Consider the following 11,979-nt stretch of genomic DNA (forward strand, 5'->3'; position numbering starts at 1 on the left):
CTGTAGTAGTAAATTCTTCAAAATGCAGATACTGCATCAGAGAACACACATCCTTACCTGGTAAATATCCATATTTTGGTTGTTGGATACTTAAAATCCACGAGGTCACTCATGAAAGTATATTTGGGACTACAAGTTAGAAATCTAATGTGTGCCAGGCTTCACAACTAAATTAATTCACGTTTGGATATATCTAGATAATCTGCCTATTTTATTGTGTTTTATTAACTGTTCATCTTAGAGACGCGTGATGTTTACATGTTTTGTATATTAATGCTTATATGCTGTATACCTTTAACTGCTTTAGCATAAAGAATGATTTTGCTGTTGATAAAGTAAATGCACGTTATTCCCCAGAAACCCTATAGAGCTGATCCTCATTTATTTTCAAATTTTATAACAGTTGTTTTAAAACTGTATCCTTCTTTTGGTTAAGCTTTACCCCATGTCCTTCAGCATTGAAAATCCTCCCACTCATATCTTTTCATTCAAAATGTTGAGCCAAGTGTAATTCTCATAACACAAGCAGCAATTTTTCGATTGCTATCTTAATTGGAGAGAGCAAACTACTTCTACTCCTTGAGAGAGAATTTTTCAGCCTAAACCTTTCCTGATAAAGAACAAACGGGCACTCTTGAAACAGATTATCTGAGAACTCATTGACATACATGTACAACTAAATATGTGGATACCACTTAGATACCAGAAAAGAATGTTCAGAGTAGGTTTTGAACACTTGAAGTCGAGATATGATAACAAACCATAGGCCTTGGTCATTAGTTCTTACCGCGTTCTAAGAAAAAAGAAGGCTGATTAAGAATTGGTCGTCATGAGATTCAGAATTTTGAATCTCATGCAACCCGATCCTTGAACACATCAGATTGTGTTATGAGCCCCTACAAATGCTGATTAAGCAGACATGAATAGTGATTAAGTTGCCAATTTTCTTAATGAATAAAAGCTAACCTGTGTACTTTCATGACCTACTTTTTATCTGAATCAACACGCTATTCGCTATATCGTTAAGTCTCTCTCGTAGGGACATACTTTCTTCTTATCATTCTTGCACATGTATCCTGAAGTTTGATGGTTTGCTTGCATGCCTTTATGTTTTCCTGAAGTTTGAGGTTTGCTTGCATGCCTTTATGTTTACCATCTATCACACATCACTTACATCTTTCTCAACTTCTCTGAATACGACATGAAATATTTCATTCTTGCAGAGAAAACTGCTGTCATCATATGAAGCCAGTTCTGAAGAAGTGAAATCTGGGAGTGCTAACAGCACCATTGAAGCTGATGAGATTGTGAATGGTTCATCCATGTAAGTGGATTATCATTATATCTGCTGTTACCCAAAATGTCTGCAGTGCTAACAGTCACACACACACATATATATATGTAATTTTCAGGGTCAAAGTTGAATAATCATGGATAAGCCTCTGTATTTATAACCTAATAAATGTGATAAGCTTCTGAATATGGTGTATTTACACCTTGGAGGCAGCAGCAATGAGCCGAAGATATAGATAAGTTTCTGCATCCATTTCCGCTGTCCTGGCCTGTTAATACTGAAGCTTTGTGATATTGATCTTTTCTCATGGCAAGTGGTTGTGGGTGTACTATCACTGTACAGATACCAAGACAATGCCCCGTTTTGTGGGTGAGATTTTGTCCATGTATATGGCGAGTCTGCGATGTATATATAAATTATCGGTAGCTGCCTTACTACCTTATGGATACTTCGGTCTATACTAATGTTATGTACATACGTCATGCTTTGATTTGCATGGTATTTGAGAGATCAATACTTGGTTTTGGCTGAATAGAGACTTGTTGTCGCCGCGCTGGTGGTAGTAATGATGGTGATGCTCTGCAATGTTACATTGATCTCGATGCTTGTATGTCAGAGGTATTATATATGCATCGTAATCTCATTTTTAAAAAGGAGATGCTTAGAGAGCAGTTACCATGTTCACAGTGGCAGGTTTCATCATAAATCTTGCTAGCTAAGTAGTAAAATGTAAATTGTCATCATCTTATTATTATTATTTTTTTCCTTTATATGTATTTGTTTTTCAGTTTGCTCATATAATCAGATGTGACTTATTTGTCATCTGATACTATAAATTTATGCCATTTTGTGTCCTTTTATTTTACTGCAACTGAATCTTTCTGTTGTAACTTGTAAGTTGAAAACTTATTACATGATATACCAAATTTTGGTATCCAAAAGTTTGGGTTGTACTTCTTAAATTGCGCATGTAAGAAACTTGTGCATGTTTAATACGGACAAGCTCATGATGATTCAAGTTTTTTAAGATCAGGGAAGCCCTGACTTTTAAAAATGAGACTGCTAGCTTATTTGCGATTTACGAAAAATCTAATTTAAAAAGCTAATTTGACCAAGAAAAACAAGCTCTACCAAGCACCTTTTAATCACCTGCTTCATTTTTCTACTTACCAATTTATAAAATAGCTTATGTATTATTACATACCTCTACTGAAGTATTCAATTTTATCAATTTTACAAATATGTTTGACATATCTCATTGGCTGTAGATCCCTGGTTATGATTCAATCTCACTCTGGTGCATGGAGTGAAATAATTCTTCAAAATCTATCAATTTAACCAAAATTTTAAAAAAAGAATGGAGCTCAACGTTTACCTATCAATATACCATAGAATAGGTTTTTCGTTATGTAGCCCCCACACGGAAGGTAAATTTAAATTTGCCCTCACATCTATTCCTCTATACAAATGGGTAAATCGAAGATTCGCTGTTCATACTACAGTAAATCTATAGTAAATATTAATACGTCATTCTTAATACTGTAGCATGAGTATGCTGTAATAATTAAAAAACGTGGGATACTGTAGCAATTCAAGAAAAATCTTGCTGCGGCGTTTAAAAACATAATTACTGTATTGTGGAAAAGAATTATCGCACGTACAGCACACTAGTTGTTGTAATTCTAAACTCTCCCCTTAAATTTGTTCTCCTTCGTCGCCTGTTAGTGTTACGCATCACATGTTCATGGGCCAGCCCAATTACGGAGCGTGCGCCTTTGTTAACGGGCCGGACCTAATCTTTAATAAAATTTAACTGGGCTCGCGTGCACTACCGAAAGCAAAACATCTGTACGCTGTCGTAGATTGCGGTTCTTTCTTCGTACTCTCAAAACCCTAAAACCCCCGCATCTAAGCTCCGCGTCTCAGAGAACATTGCAATAAGGAGCCATGGCCTCGCCTGAAGCTCCCCTGTGCTACGCCGGCGTCGCCAGGCAATCCGCCGCCTTTCGCCTCATGAAACAAATGGTGAGCTTTTTCTTACCGTTAGATCTCAAGATTAGGGCTTTGATTAACATTGATCCTCTTAGCGAATGTTGAATTAGTTCGAAACCCTAGAATTTGGTCAGTTACCCGAGCAATTTATCGTAAATGGTTCACTTTTGTATGATATGTCATTTAGAAACCCTAGAAATCATAATAGGCGAAGAATTTGATTTCAGCAATGCAGTTGCACGTTTTTTTCGTGAGAGAACCAATTGTAGATTTGTTATATTATTAGGATTAGGAAACTTAAGCAGTTTGTATCATTAATCCCCCCAAAAAATTACCCCATTTAATTTCCCTATTCATTTCCGCAATCAATTGAGCACATAATCAGTTTTGAGTACTCGTGCATGCTATTTGATTCACGGGGATTCTTTGTTCTTTCACTTTGTCAAAAATATGCTACTAATCTACTTTTTTTTGGGTAAGAATGACTAGTTTTTCTTCAATGCCAAAGTATGGAGATGGATACAAACTCATCTACAAACAATTCTCTCTACTTCCTGATAGGTGCAACTTGCTTATCAGCTATGCCACCTGGCAGCCATACCCATACCTGACACGTACCCTTACCAAAACTTCTTGGACACTTCTTGAATATATGCATATGTTGATTCAAGCGTATACTCTATTATATAATACATGTTTTAATATAAATATATTAAACACTCGTACACTTCTTGGACTTACATCCTACACTTATAATCTATTTCATATACGTTAATCTCATGTAAATATACAAATTGATCTTATGTAAATTATTGATTTTAATACATACAAATATACATAACATACTTATATTTAACCGTGTCCTTGTACCCTACCTTTTACAAATTTGTTGTATCCCGTACCCGCACTAGTGTCCATAGCCTTACCCATGCAACTTAGCTTATCAGTTACAAACTACTCTCCTGTGTATGGAACAAACCCCTCAACAAAAACTACTCAAAACTAACACAACCAAAACCCTCCCAATAACAAGCCCTAATGTTCTACTATTGCTTGCAACTGATTTGGTCATTATGTTTGTTGTTAGGGATGGGAAGAAGGTGAAGGCCTTGGCAAAGAGAAGCAAGGGATTAAAGGACATGTTAGAGTTAAAAACAAACAGGACACCAAAGGTCAATATTGTTATCCATTCGAAAATGGTTGCTTGGTGATTTCTTGGGGTTGTAAAAATTTCTGACACATGTTCTTGAATGCAATTACAGGTGTAGGTGTTGATAAGACTAATAATTGGGTTTTTGATACCTCTCAATTTGATAACATTCTTAAAAGACTGAAAGTGGTAATCTCTCCCTCTCCTACCCAAATTCAATTTATTTACTTGAGTTTGATAAAAATACTTAACATGCTTCTCTCTAATTGCAGCAAGTTGCTGATCCATCTGATAAAGGTATGTGAAATGAAATCAATCAAGGACCTTTTAATTATCAAGCCCATAATGTGATTTCAGTATCTGCAGAACTTGTGGAAACAAATACTGAGCAAGAAAATTCTCAAAAAGACACCTCTGTTGTGGATCAAGCTACGAAGGTTACTAGGCCACAAGGAAGGTTGATACAATTTCTTCCATTCAATCTATTTTGTGATTTATGAATATGGTTATTGTGCTTACCTTTTTTGTCGTTGTATGTGATCTTTGTGGTATTGATCAGGTATAAGAAGAGAGAAAGGGGTAAGATTGTGAATGCATATTCCGAAAAGGATCTCCAAGGAATTGATCAGGTATAAGAAGAGAGAAAGGGGTAAGATTGTGAATGCATATTCCGAAAAGGATCTCCAAGGAATTCTTGTAAGTGTTAATTGTTCTTCCTTCTAAGATTGTGAATGCATATTCCGAAAAGGATCTCCAAGGAATTCTTGTAAGTGTTAATTGTTCTTCCTTCATTATTTTTATTCCTATCCTATTAGTTTACATGCTTTCAAGATATGCAACTCTATGGACGCTATTGTAAGCATCATATAGTATGTGGATAAAATAGATAATAAATATTTATTTAGTTTGGTCCCTTTTACAGTTTGCATTGAGCCCCAAGAAATTCATACAAGCACATTTAATTAACTACTACCCTTTTGTGCTCAGTGATGCTTCCAAACAACTGTACAATATAGCTCAAATAACATGAGCTTTGTTTTCAAATTTTATTGACAAGCACACTTTTTAAATGTTAATATATCAAATAAGAGAGTCCTTATGATCCTCACACAAGTGATCATGAAAAGGACCTAAAATAACTGTCAGATGAAACTGCATCTAATGCATCAATCTATCATTATTTGCAGTACTATTGTTGTATTTAGTATAGAAAACAAACATTATTTGAGTGTTTAGAATCTTATTTTATTGAACCATTTACTGTTAAAATTCATATGAATTTGGATGTTGGTCTAATTAAAACTGGTTGTGCTTGATAAATGGCAATATTTCATACATCCATGTTATTTAATGTTTTCTAGAGTTCAGCTATCATGTTTTCTCCTATGTTCTACTTTATGCCATTCATTTGTTGATGGTGCATAATAACTCTGGTTCTGATCGTTAAATTGACGTTATTTTTCTATCTACTGTCGTACACATAATGCAGGGGAAAAGTAGTGAAGAGGGTTTGCAGATGGATCTAGTTGAAGATTGTGAGCCGGTATCACTAGAAGTGTTTGACTCCACTACATGCAAAGAAGGTAGTTTATGTATCTGCATATTCTTATGTGCACAGTGCACACATGCATAACCTCCTTTAATCTTTTACCAAATTTTTTCTTAAGTAATTTTTCTTGGGTGGAATTTGATCCTATCATGAAATTGTATTAACTGGCTTGTTGTTTATGTTTATATAGCTTAATTTCCCATGATGTTTCTTTTTTGGATCTGTTTATGATAGCTTCTGATGGTAGAACTGGATTTGTCAAGCAAACTACTGTTTATGATAATAAAGTACAGTATTGCACTGTTATATCCTGTGGTTTGTGAAAAGCTGGTGCACACCTCATCCTCATGTTAGGAATTTGTATTAGTAGTAGTAAATTATATCTGATGGATCCTTTCCATAATATATGATTATTTATAACATGTCATATTTACATATGTGGACATCGGTATGACACCATCGAAAAAAAATGCAATAATGAGCGAGAAAGAAAGGGTAAAAATAGATGGATTTTTTTCTATTGATTTATAAGGTATTGAAAAAAGTATATTGAATAATTGCGGCAGCTGTGATGACAAATTTGGAGGCAGCAGTAGCTGTCATGAGGATATAAACAGGCAATAGATATGTTTCTTCTAAACAGCAAAGGGCTGCAGCATATCCCATTCTTCCTAGTTAGTTTTGCATGATTATTACCTTGTGAGGCGTGCATACTAGCCTTACTGGGGCAGAACACAAACCAAGTCTTAGAATGCTTCAAAATTACTCTGTTTCAAATTCTTTTACATGTTTATCAAACAAATCCCAGTCTCTTCTCTATGAATTGACTTCAAAAGTCTTGAGTAATATTTTTCATCATGGTTGCACTAATTGAAGTGGTTAAGCTTGAGTTTAAGTATTATACTGACTTCAAAAGTCTGTGCAATATTTTTCATCATGGTTGAACTAATTGAAGTGGTTAAGGTTGAGTTTAAGTATTGTACTTATCGAGTCTATCATGTAAAGTGCTATATGTATATGTCTTCTATTCTTAATGATGCTTACCTACCATATGCCTTGGACATTTTGTTCCTTAATTATGCTTCTTCAGTGGTTCAGAAGTTTTCCTCTGAAATTTCATATTTTATGCAGGCCCTAGAGATGAAGAGGAGTTAGCGCAGTGGTGGGGTCACAAATATGGATTCGTCTCTGGAGGTTTTCTTGGAAGCCAATCTCGAACCAGTAAATCCAGATTATTGAAAAACTCCTCAGATACGAGAAAGCCATTTGCTGAAGAAGATCAAGAGAATTTATATAAACTTGTCCAGGTTTTTGAACCTCCTCAGTACATGTGATACTTATCTTGCCTTTTATAAATGATAACCTTCTCTCAGAAACTATTTAAAGTTTGTTTATTTAATGTGCCTCTGGGATTCATTTGTAGTTGGGGATCGATCTAATTCCATGGAATCTCACCCAATTTTAGAATGTTGTAGTTGAGTGGCTCAAAGATGGTGAGCATCCACCTAGGATAAACTCCATCTGACTTTACATTTTTAGTGGATTGGTTAAATAAAAAATTTGTGGCTTAAGGTCCAAGTTTAGGCCTAGAAAGTGGCACTTTATCTGCATTTTACTATGGAAAAAATATATAATTTTCTCAATCCCCATACAACTTTGTGATTTTATGCAATGGTGAACAGAGTTCGAATTTCAGTGCATATTTGAATTGTTTAAATACCCCCACTAGGACGGTGATTGGAATATTGGATCACTTCTGTAGGATCAATTTAGAGTTTGCTATAAGTTTGCAAAATTCATTCACGAATCGGATTTCAACAGTCATCATGTCATGTTGCCTGAACTGTCTTTCCTCGTTTTGTCTTCTTACTTACTGTGGCACTCATCCTACACCTTATATCTCTTATTGCCAAATCCATCAAGCGACCAAATTGCACAGTTTCTCCCACTTTTGAGTGGCTATAAGCTTTACCTTGGTTCCTCTCTGGTCTTGGATCCATGTGAGGCTTTCGGTAGCAAGACATACTATTTTCAGTCTGTAAATCTCTGGGTGGGCAAGGATAATTACTAACCTATTTCTTTGGAGATCAACTAAATATGTTCTATCTCACCATGTGCATAATCCTAAATTCTCACTGTATATCAGATGCAAGGCTCATAGAACCATGCGCTCCAATGCCATGCCAAAGAACCAATTTTCCAAAAGCTTTTAAGCCTATGAATTGCAGATATACAACGTGTATCAAGCGATATTAATGCTTAACATGATTTATATTTTTGCTATATCATAGTTTTATGTGAATTTGGATATTTCTTTCAGAATGGCTAATACATGAAGCTACTGTATAGTTGAACGATGCTATTTTTCTTTATGCTAGCATATATGTTTTTTTTCTTGTAGGTATAATGAAATTATGAGCATGCACCTTATCAAGGTCATGGTTATTTCTGCTGACTTTTTCTACAAGTGCCTTTGAACTGCAACTAATTCTTGATCTGCAAGTATTTGTGTTTAATACACATTTATTTCTAATTAAACATTTGTGCTTTTAGCATTATCAGCCAGTTAGATCAATATACCAATTTTCAGCTAGTTAAAGTACATGACTTCTTACTTCAACTAATGGTTCCTACTTGCTACCAGGCATTTAAAACTACACGGAATGGGCCATACTCACAAGTACTTTCTTTCCTTTGATATTGATATCACAGGATAAAGCTACGTCAGGAAAGCAGGGGCTTGGCATCAAAGGTCAACCAAAGAAGGTAGCAGGTTGCTACTGGAAAGGGAAAAAGACCAGTTTTGATGACAGCGATGGTGAAATCTCTGCTGATTCCAATGGTTCCGCAAAACGGAAAAGAACTGAGGATTTGGATAAAGTGACAAATCCTGAACCTAAAACTAAGCTAAAAAAAATGTGCAAGCAACTTCTTCGTCAGGTTGAAAGTTCAAACTTTACTGGTCTGTAACATGTTTCTGTTAACCTCTGATGCTTAGCTGACTTTGTGCTCTGCCAGGCTCCTTCTCAATCTTTGAAGTTAAAGAAGCTTAAACTTCTTGTGGAAGCTCATTCAGGGTCTGCTTTTGCTAACTTTTCGTCAAGTCGTGAAGCTATTTCTTACTTGAAACAAAAGGTATTTTCGATTAATGTATTCACTTGTATAATTGTGGTATTATATATGTATAATTGTGGTATTATATATGCATTTTAATGTCTTGACCTTAATCATGTGGGTCTTTTCCACTGAAATGTACAACTAGAGCTTGAAAGAACTAATGCAACAATATGATCCCATCGAAAGAACTAATGCAACTATATGATCCCATCGAAAGAACTAATGCAATTTTATGATCCCATCGAAAGAACTAATGCAACTATATGATCCCATTGAAAGAACTAATGGAACTATATGATCCCATCGAAAGAACTAATGCAACTATATGATCCCATCAATTTCCCTAAAGCATAATGTTCTGGAGATTGAACTCTGGGTACCATTTAGTTGGTGCTGCTGATTGAACTCTTAAAAAAACTTCGATTTGCCTGATAAAAGAAAGATACTTCAGTTAAATGCAACTTTGAAATCAGAAATTCTTAAACTTCATTTCCCTCGTGTTGTGCATTTAGCGAGTTTATATCTTATTCTTGGATTCGTCATTCAACTTAATAGATTTATTATCATCTCACTGGACAAAAAGTGTCAGAGACAGTAGTTTATTCCATATACGATGGAGATTGTAAAATAGTCTCAAATCATTGTTAGTGCTGTTTTTGTGTCCATGAGTTAGTATTTAGTAAACTGATGTTTTGGCTTTTGTGTACAGTTGGAAGGCAGCAGGTCCTTCCAAATACAGGGTAAGAAAGTCTCTCTTCTTCAAGACAACTGAAAATTTTGCTTCGCTCAGCTGCGAGATGCCAGGCACTTCTATGGCGTTTATAAGAGCTAATACATAATCGAGACCAGAATAGAAGAGCTAATACAGAATCGAGATCAGAATAGAAACGGCGATTATTTTTTTGCCCTTGTTTTACCATGATTAAGGTTCATATGCTTATAAGCGGTTTCTACACTCAAAATAATTTGCCTAGTTTAGTGGTTTTGTGAATCGCATTGTGTAACAGAGGAAAATTTTGTGTAATCTAATGTGTGTTATGTTGGTAAAGATGCTGACTGAGCAGCTGAGTGATGAGAAATTGCATTTATTGAACTTCTTGTTTAGTGACATGTTGGATGAATCTCCTTTGTGTGGTTGTTTGTTTTTTTATATCCTAAACTATGAAAATCAATTGTTGGTCAAGTGAATGTCTCTATTACTTTTTTATTTGTATAGAATCTTTATGCAGAATACAAGAAATATCAAAATTAAAGTTCTTCGACCAGCTGTTAAGGTCTGGTTTAGTGTTAAAATGCTGAAATTGAATTATATATGGAAGGAGAAATGATATGTAAGTTTGTGCCATAGTTTGCCATTTAATCTTTCTTTATCTTTCATTTCGAGATTATTTTTGAGCTAAATTGCATTTAAATATCTTGTATACCATCAGTTGTTTTTGACAGCACTTATAAACCTTGAAATGTCTAGAGGTTGCACTTTATAACTTAATGTTATGTAAACGGAAGAGTATTGTACTCTAAATTTGCCTATGGGATCTCATAGACTAATTTTTGAAATTTGTAATCCTTTATGTTTGTTGAATTGGTTAAATTTTCCCTAATTCTATCTAAAATATATCTCGATTATATCTTACAATAGAATCCTAGCGTAACTAACAGTAAATTCAACAATCACTAAATGCTAAATTAAATTCAACAATCACTAAGAGCTAAAATGTTCTAAAATTAGCTTGTGAGCATCACACGTGACAGTTCAAGGCAAAATTCTATCTTTTACATAACATAAAGTATTAAAGTCCAACTTTTAGAAACTTTAGAGCATACAAGTGTTGCTAAATACAAGTGTCGGTGCAATGCAGGGGAAACTATTTTTCAAATTCAATTTTAATAAACATTTGCATATATTCAAAAAGTATTCAAGAGGTTTAGATATGGCTACAGATGTGTCGGGTACGGGTACGGATACAGCAACATAGATTTTAGCATAAAGTGCGGTTTGCTTATGATCAAGTATGGTAATTGCGAGACATCCAGAGGAACCCAGTCCAGCTATTCTTTGTTCCCAACGAGTCTCCCTTTTTGGATGGACGATTCTACTTCCTACCTCTTTCCACTACTAATCTGTGGTGACTCATACCCTGTAAATCTTCAAGCTTAGCCCTTAAAATGGTCTAGCCACATTTTAAGAAGATACTAAGAAAATATTTTTATTTCTAGGCATATAATTATAATTAATGTCAATGGAGTACATGTGCTTGCTAGATTTTAAACAAACCAAAAATCTGTAATATATCTATTATCCGTAATCTGTTTATAATAATGATTAATGCTTAAGTAATAACTTGACAACCTCTTCACACACCATGTTTATTTATCTTTTTTTCAAATTATTTTTAAAAATAGATCACATTAAATGGAAAAAAACAATAAATTTTTACATTTGGAAAAGGTAATTTAGTATTCTTATCCATGTTAATCTATAATCCGCTCATTTGTTTTTTTAAATTATTATTATTAAAATTGTAACTCAATTGTACTAATCATAGTCTGGTTATAATAAATAAAGAGTAGTTTAATTTTTTCCCCTAAAACCAAGCAGTTTAATGCTGCTTTTGGGACAAAATTCTATTTTTATTTTAATTGTTAGTTTAAAAAACCCAATAAAAGTAATCCGTTGGCTAAAAATATATGGGGACAAATAGAAACTATGAGAGAAAAAAAACTTTGCTTGTGAACGGTAAGATTCAAACATGTACAGTGACAATAAAATGACATCTCAACGGTCCCTAAAATGGTCCATCATTGGAGTCTCACAAAGCTGGCTAAAGTTGTTGTATGTACCTACGTCTGCAGTAGCCAACTGCCCAGGTGCGCTTC

The 11,979-nt window shown here is 34.5% G+C and overlaps 2 protein-coding genes across 5 annotated transcripts in view; both read left to right on the plus strand.

The window, feature by feature from the left end:
* LOC109825697 (protein REVEILLE 3) overlaps nt 1–2,064 on the plus strand; it is a 7,984-nt gene extending 5,920 nt beyond the window's left edge. For all 4 annotated transcript variants that reach the window (XM_020392571.1, XM_020392570.1, XM_020392569.1 and 1 more), the window contains exons 8-9: nt 1,224–1,324; nt 1,413–2,064. In XM_020392571.1, the coding sequence (XP_020248160.1) occupies nt 1,224–1,324; nt 1,413–1,428 (117 nt within the window). In that variant the 3' untranslated portion in view covers nt 1,429–2,064. The remainder of the gene's footprint in view (nt 1–1,223; nt 1,325–1,412) is intronic.
* On the plus strand, nt 3,215–10,285 carry LOC109825483 (PIN2/TERF1-interacting telomerase inhibitor 1). Its single transcript, XM_020392342.1, has 11 exons — nt 3,215–3,319; nt 4,374–4,458; nt 4,549–4,625; nt 4,709–4,733; nt 4,803–4,893; nt 5,066–5,132; nt 5,926–6,019; nt 7,117–7,292; nt 8,698–8,925; nt 9,004–9,120; nt 9,812–10,285. The coding sequence occupies exons 1-11, from the start codon at nt 3,242–3,244 to the stop codon at nt 9,872–9,874; spliced, it is 1,101 nt and encodes a 366-aa protein (XP_020247931.1). The 5' UTR covers nt 3,215–3,241; the 3' UTR covers nt 9,875–10,285.

This window comes from Asparagus officinalis, chromosome 10 (assembly GCF_001876935.1).
Source record: "Asparagus officinalis chromosome 10, Aspof.V1, whole genome shotgun sequence".
Lineage (NCBI taxonomy): Eukaryota > Viridiplantae > Streptophyta > Magnoliopsida > Asparagales > Asparagaceae > Asparagus > Asparagus officinalis.

Excerpts from the sequence above, each read along its gene's own strand:
- LOC109825483 (XM_020392342.1), top strand. The coding sequence starts at position 3,242 with ATGGCCTCGCCTGAAGCTCCCCTGTGCTACGCCGGCGTCGCCAGGCAA. Across the intron at positions 4,626-4,708 it reads TTCTTAAAAGACTGAAAGTG|CAAGTTGCTGATCCATCTGA; the intron begins GTAATCTCTCCC and ends CTCTAATTGCAG. Across the intron at positions 4,734-4,802 it reads TGCTGATCCATCTGATAAAG|AACTTGTGGAAACAAATACT; the intron begins GTATGTGAAATG and ends CAGTATCTGCAG.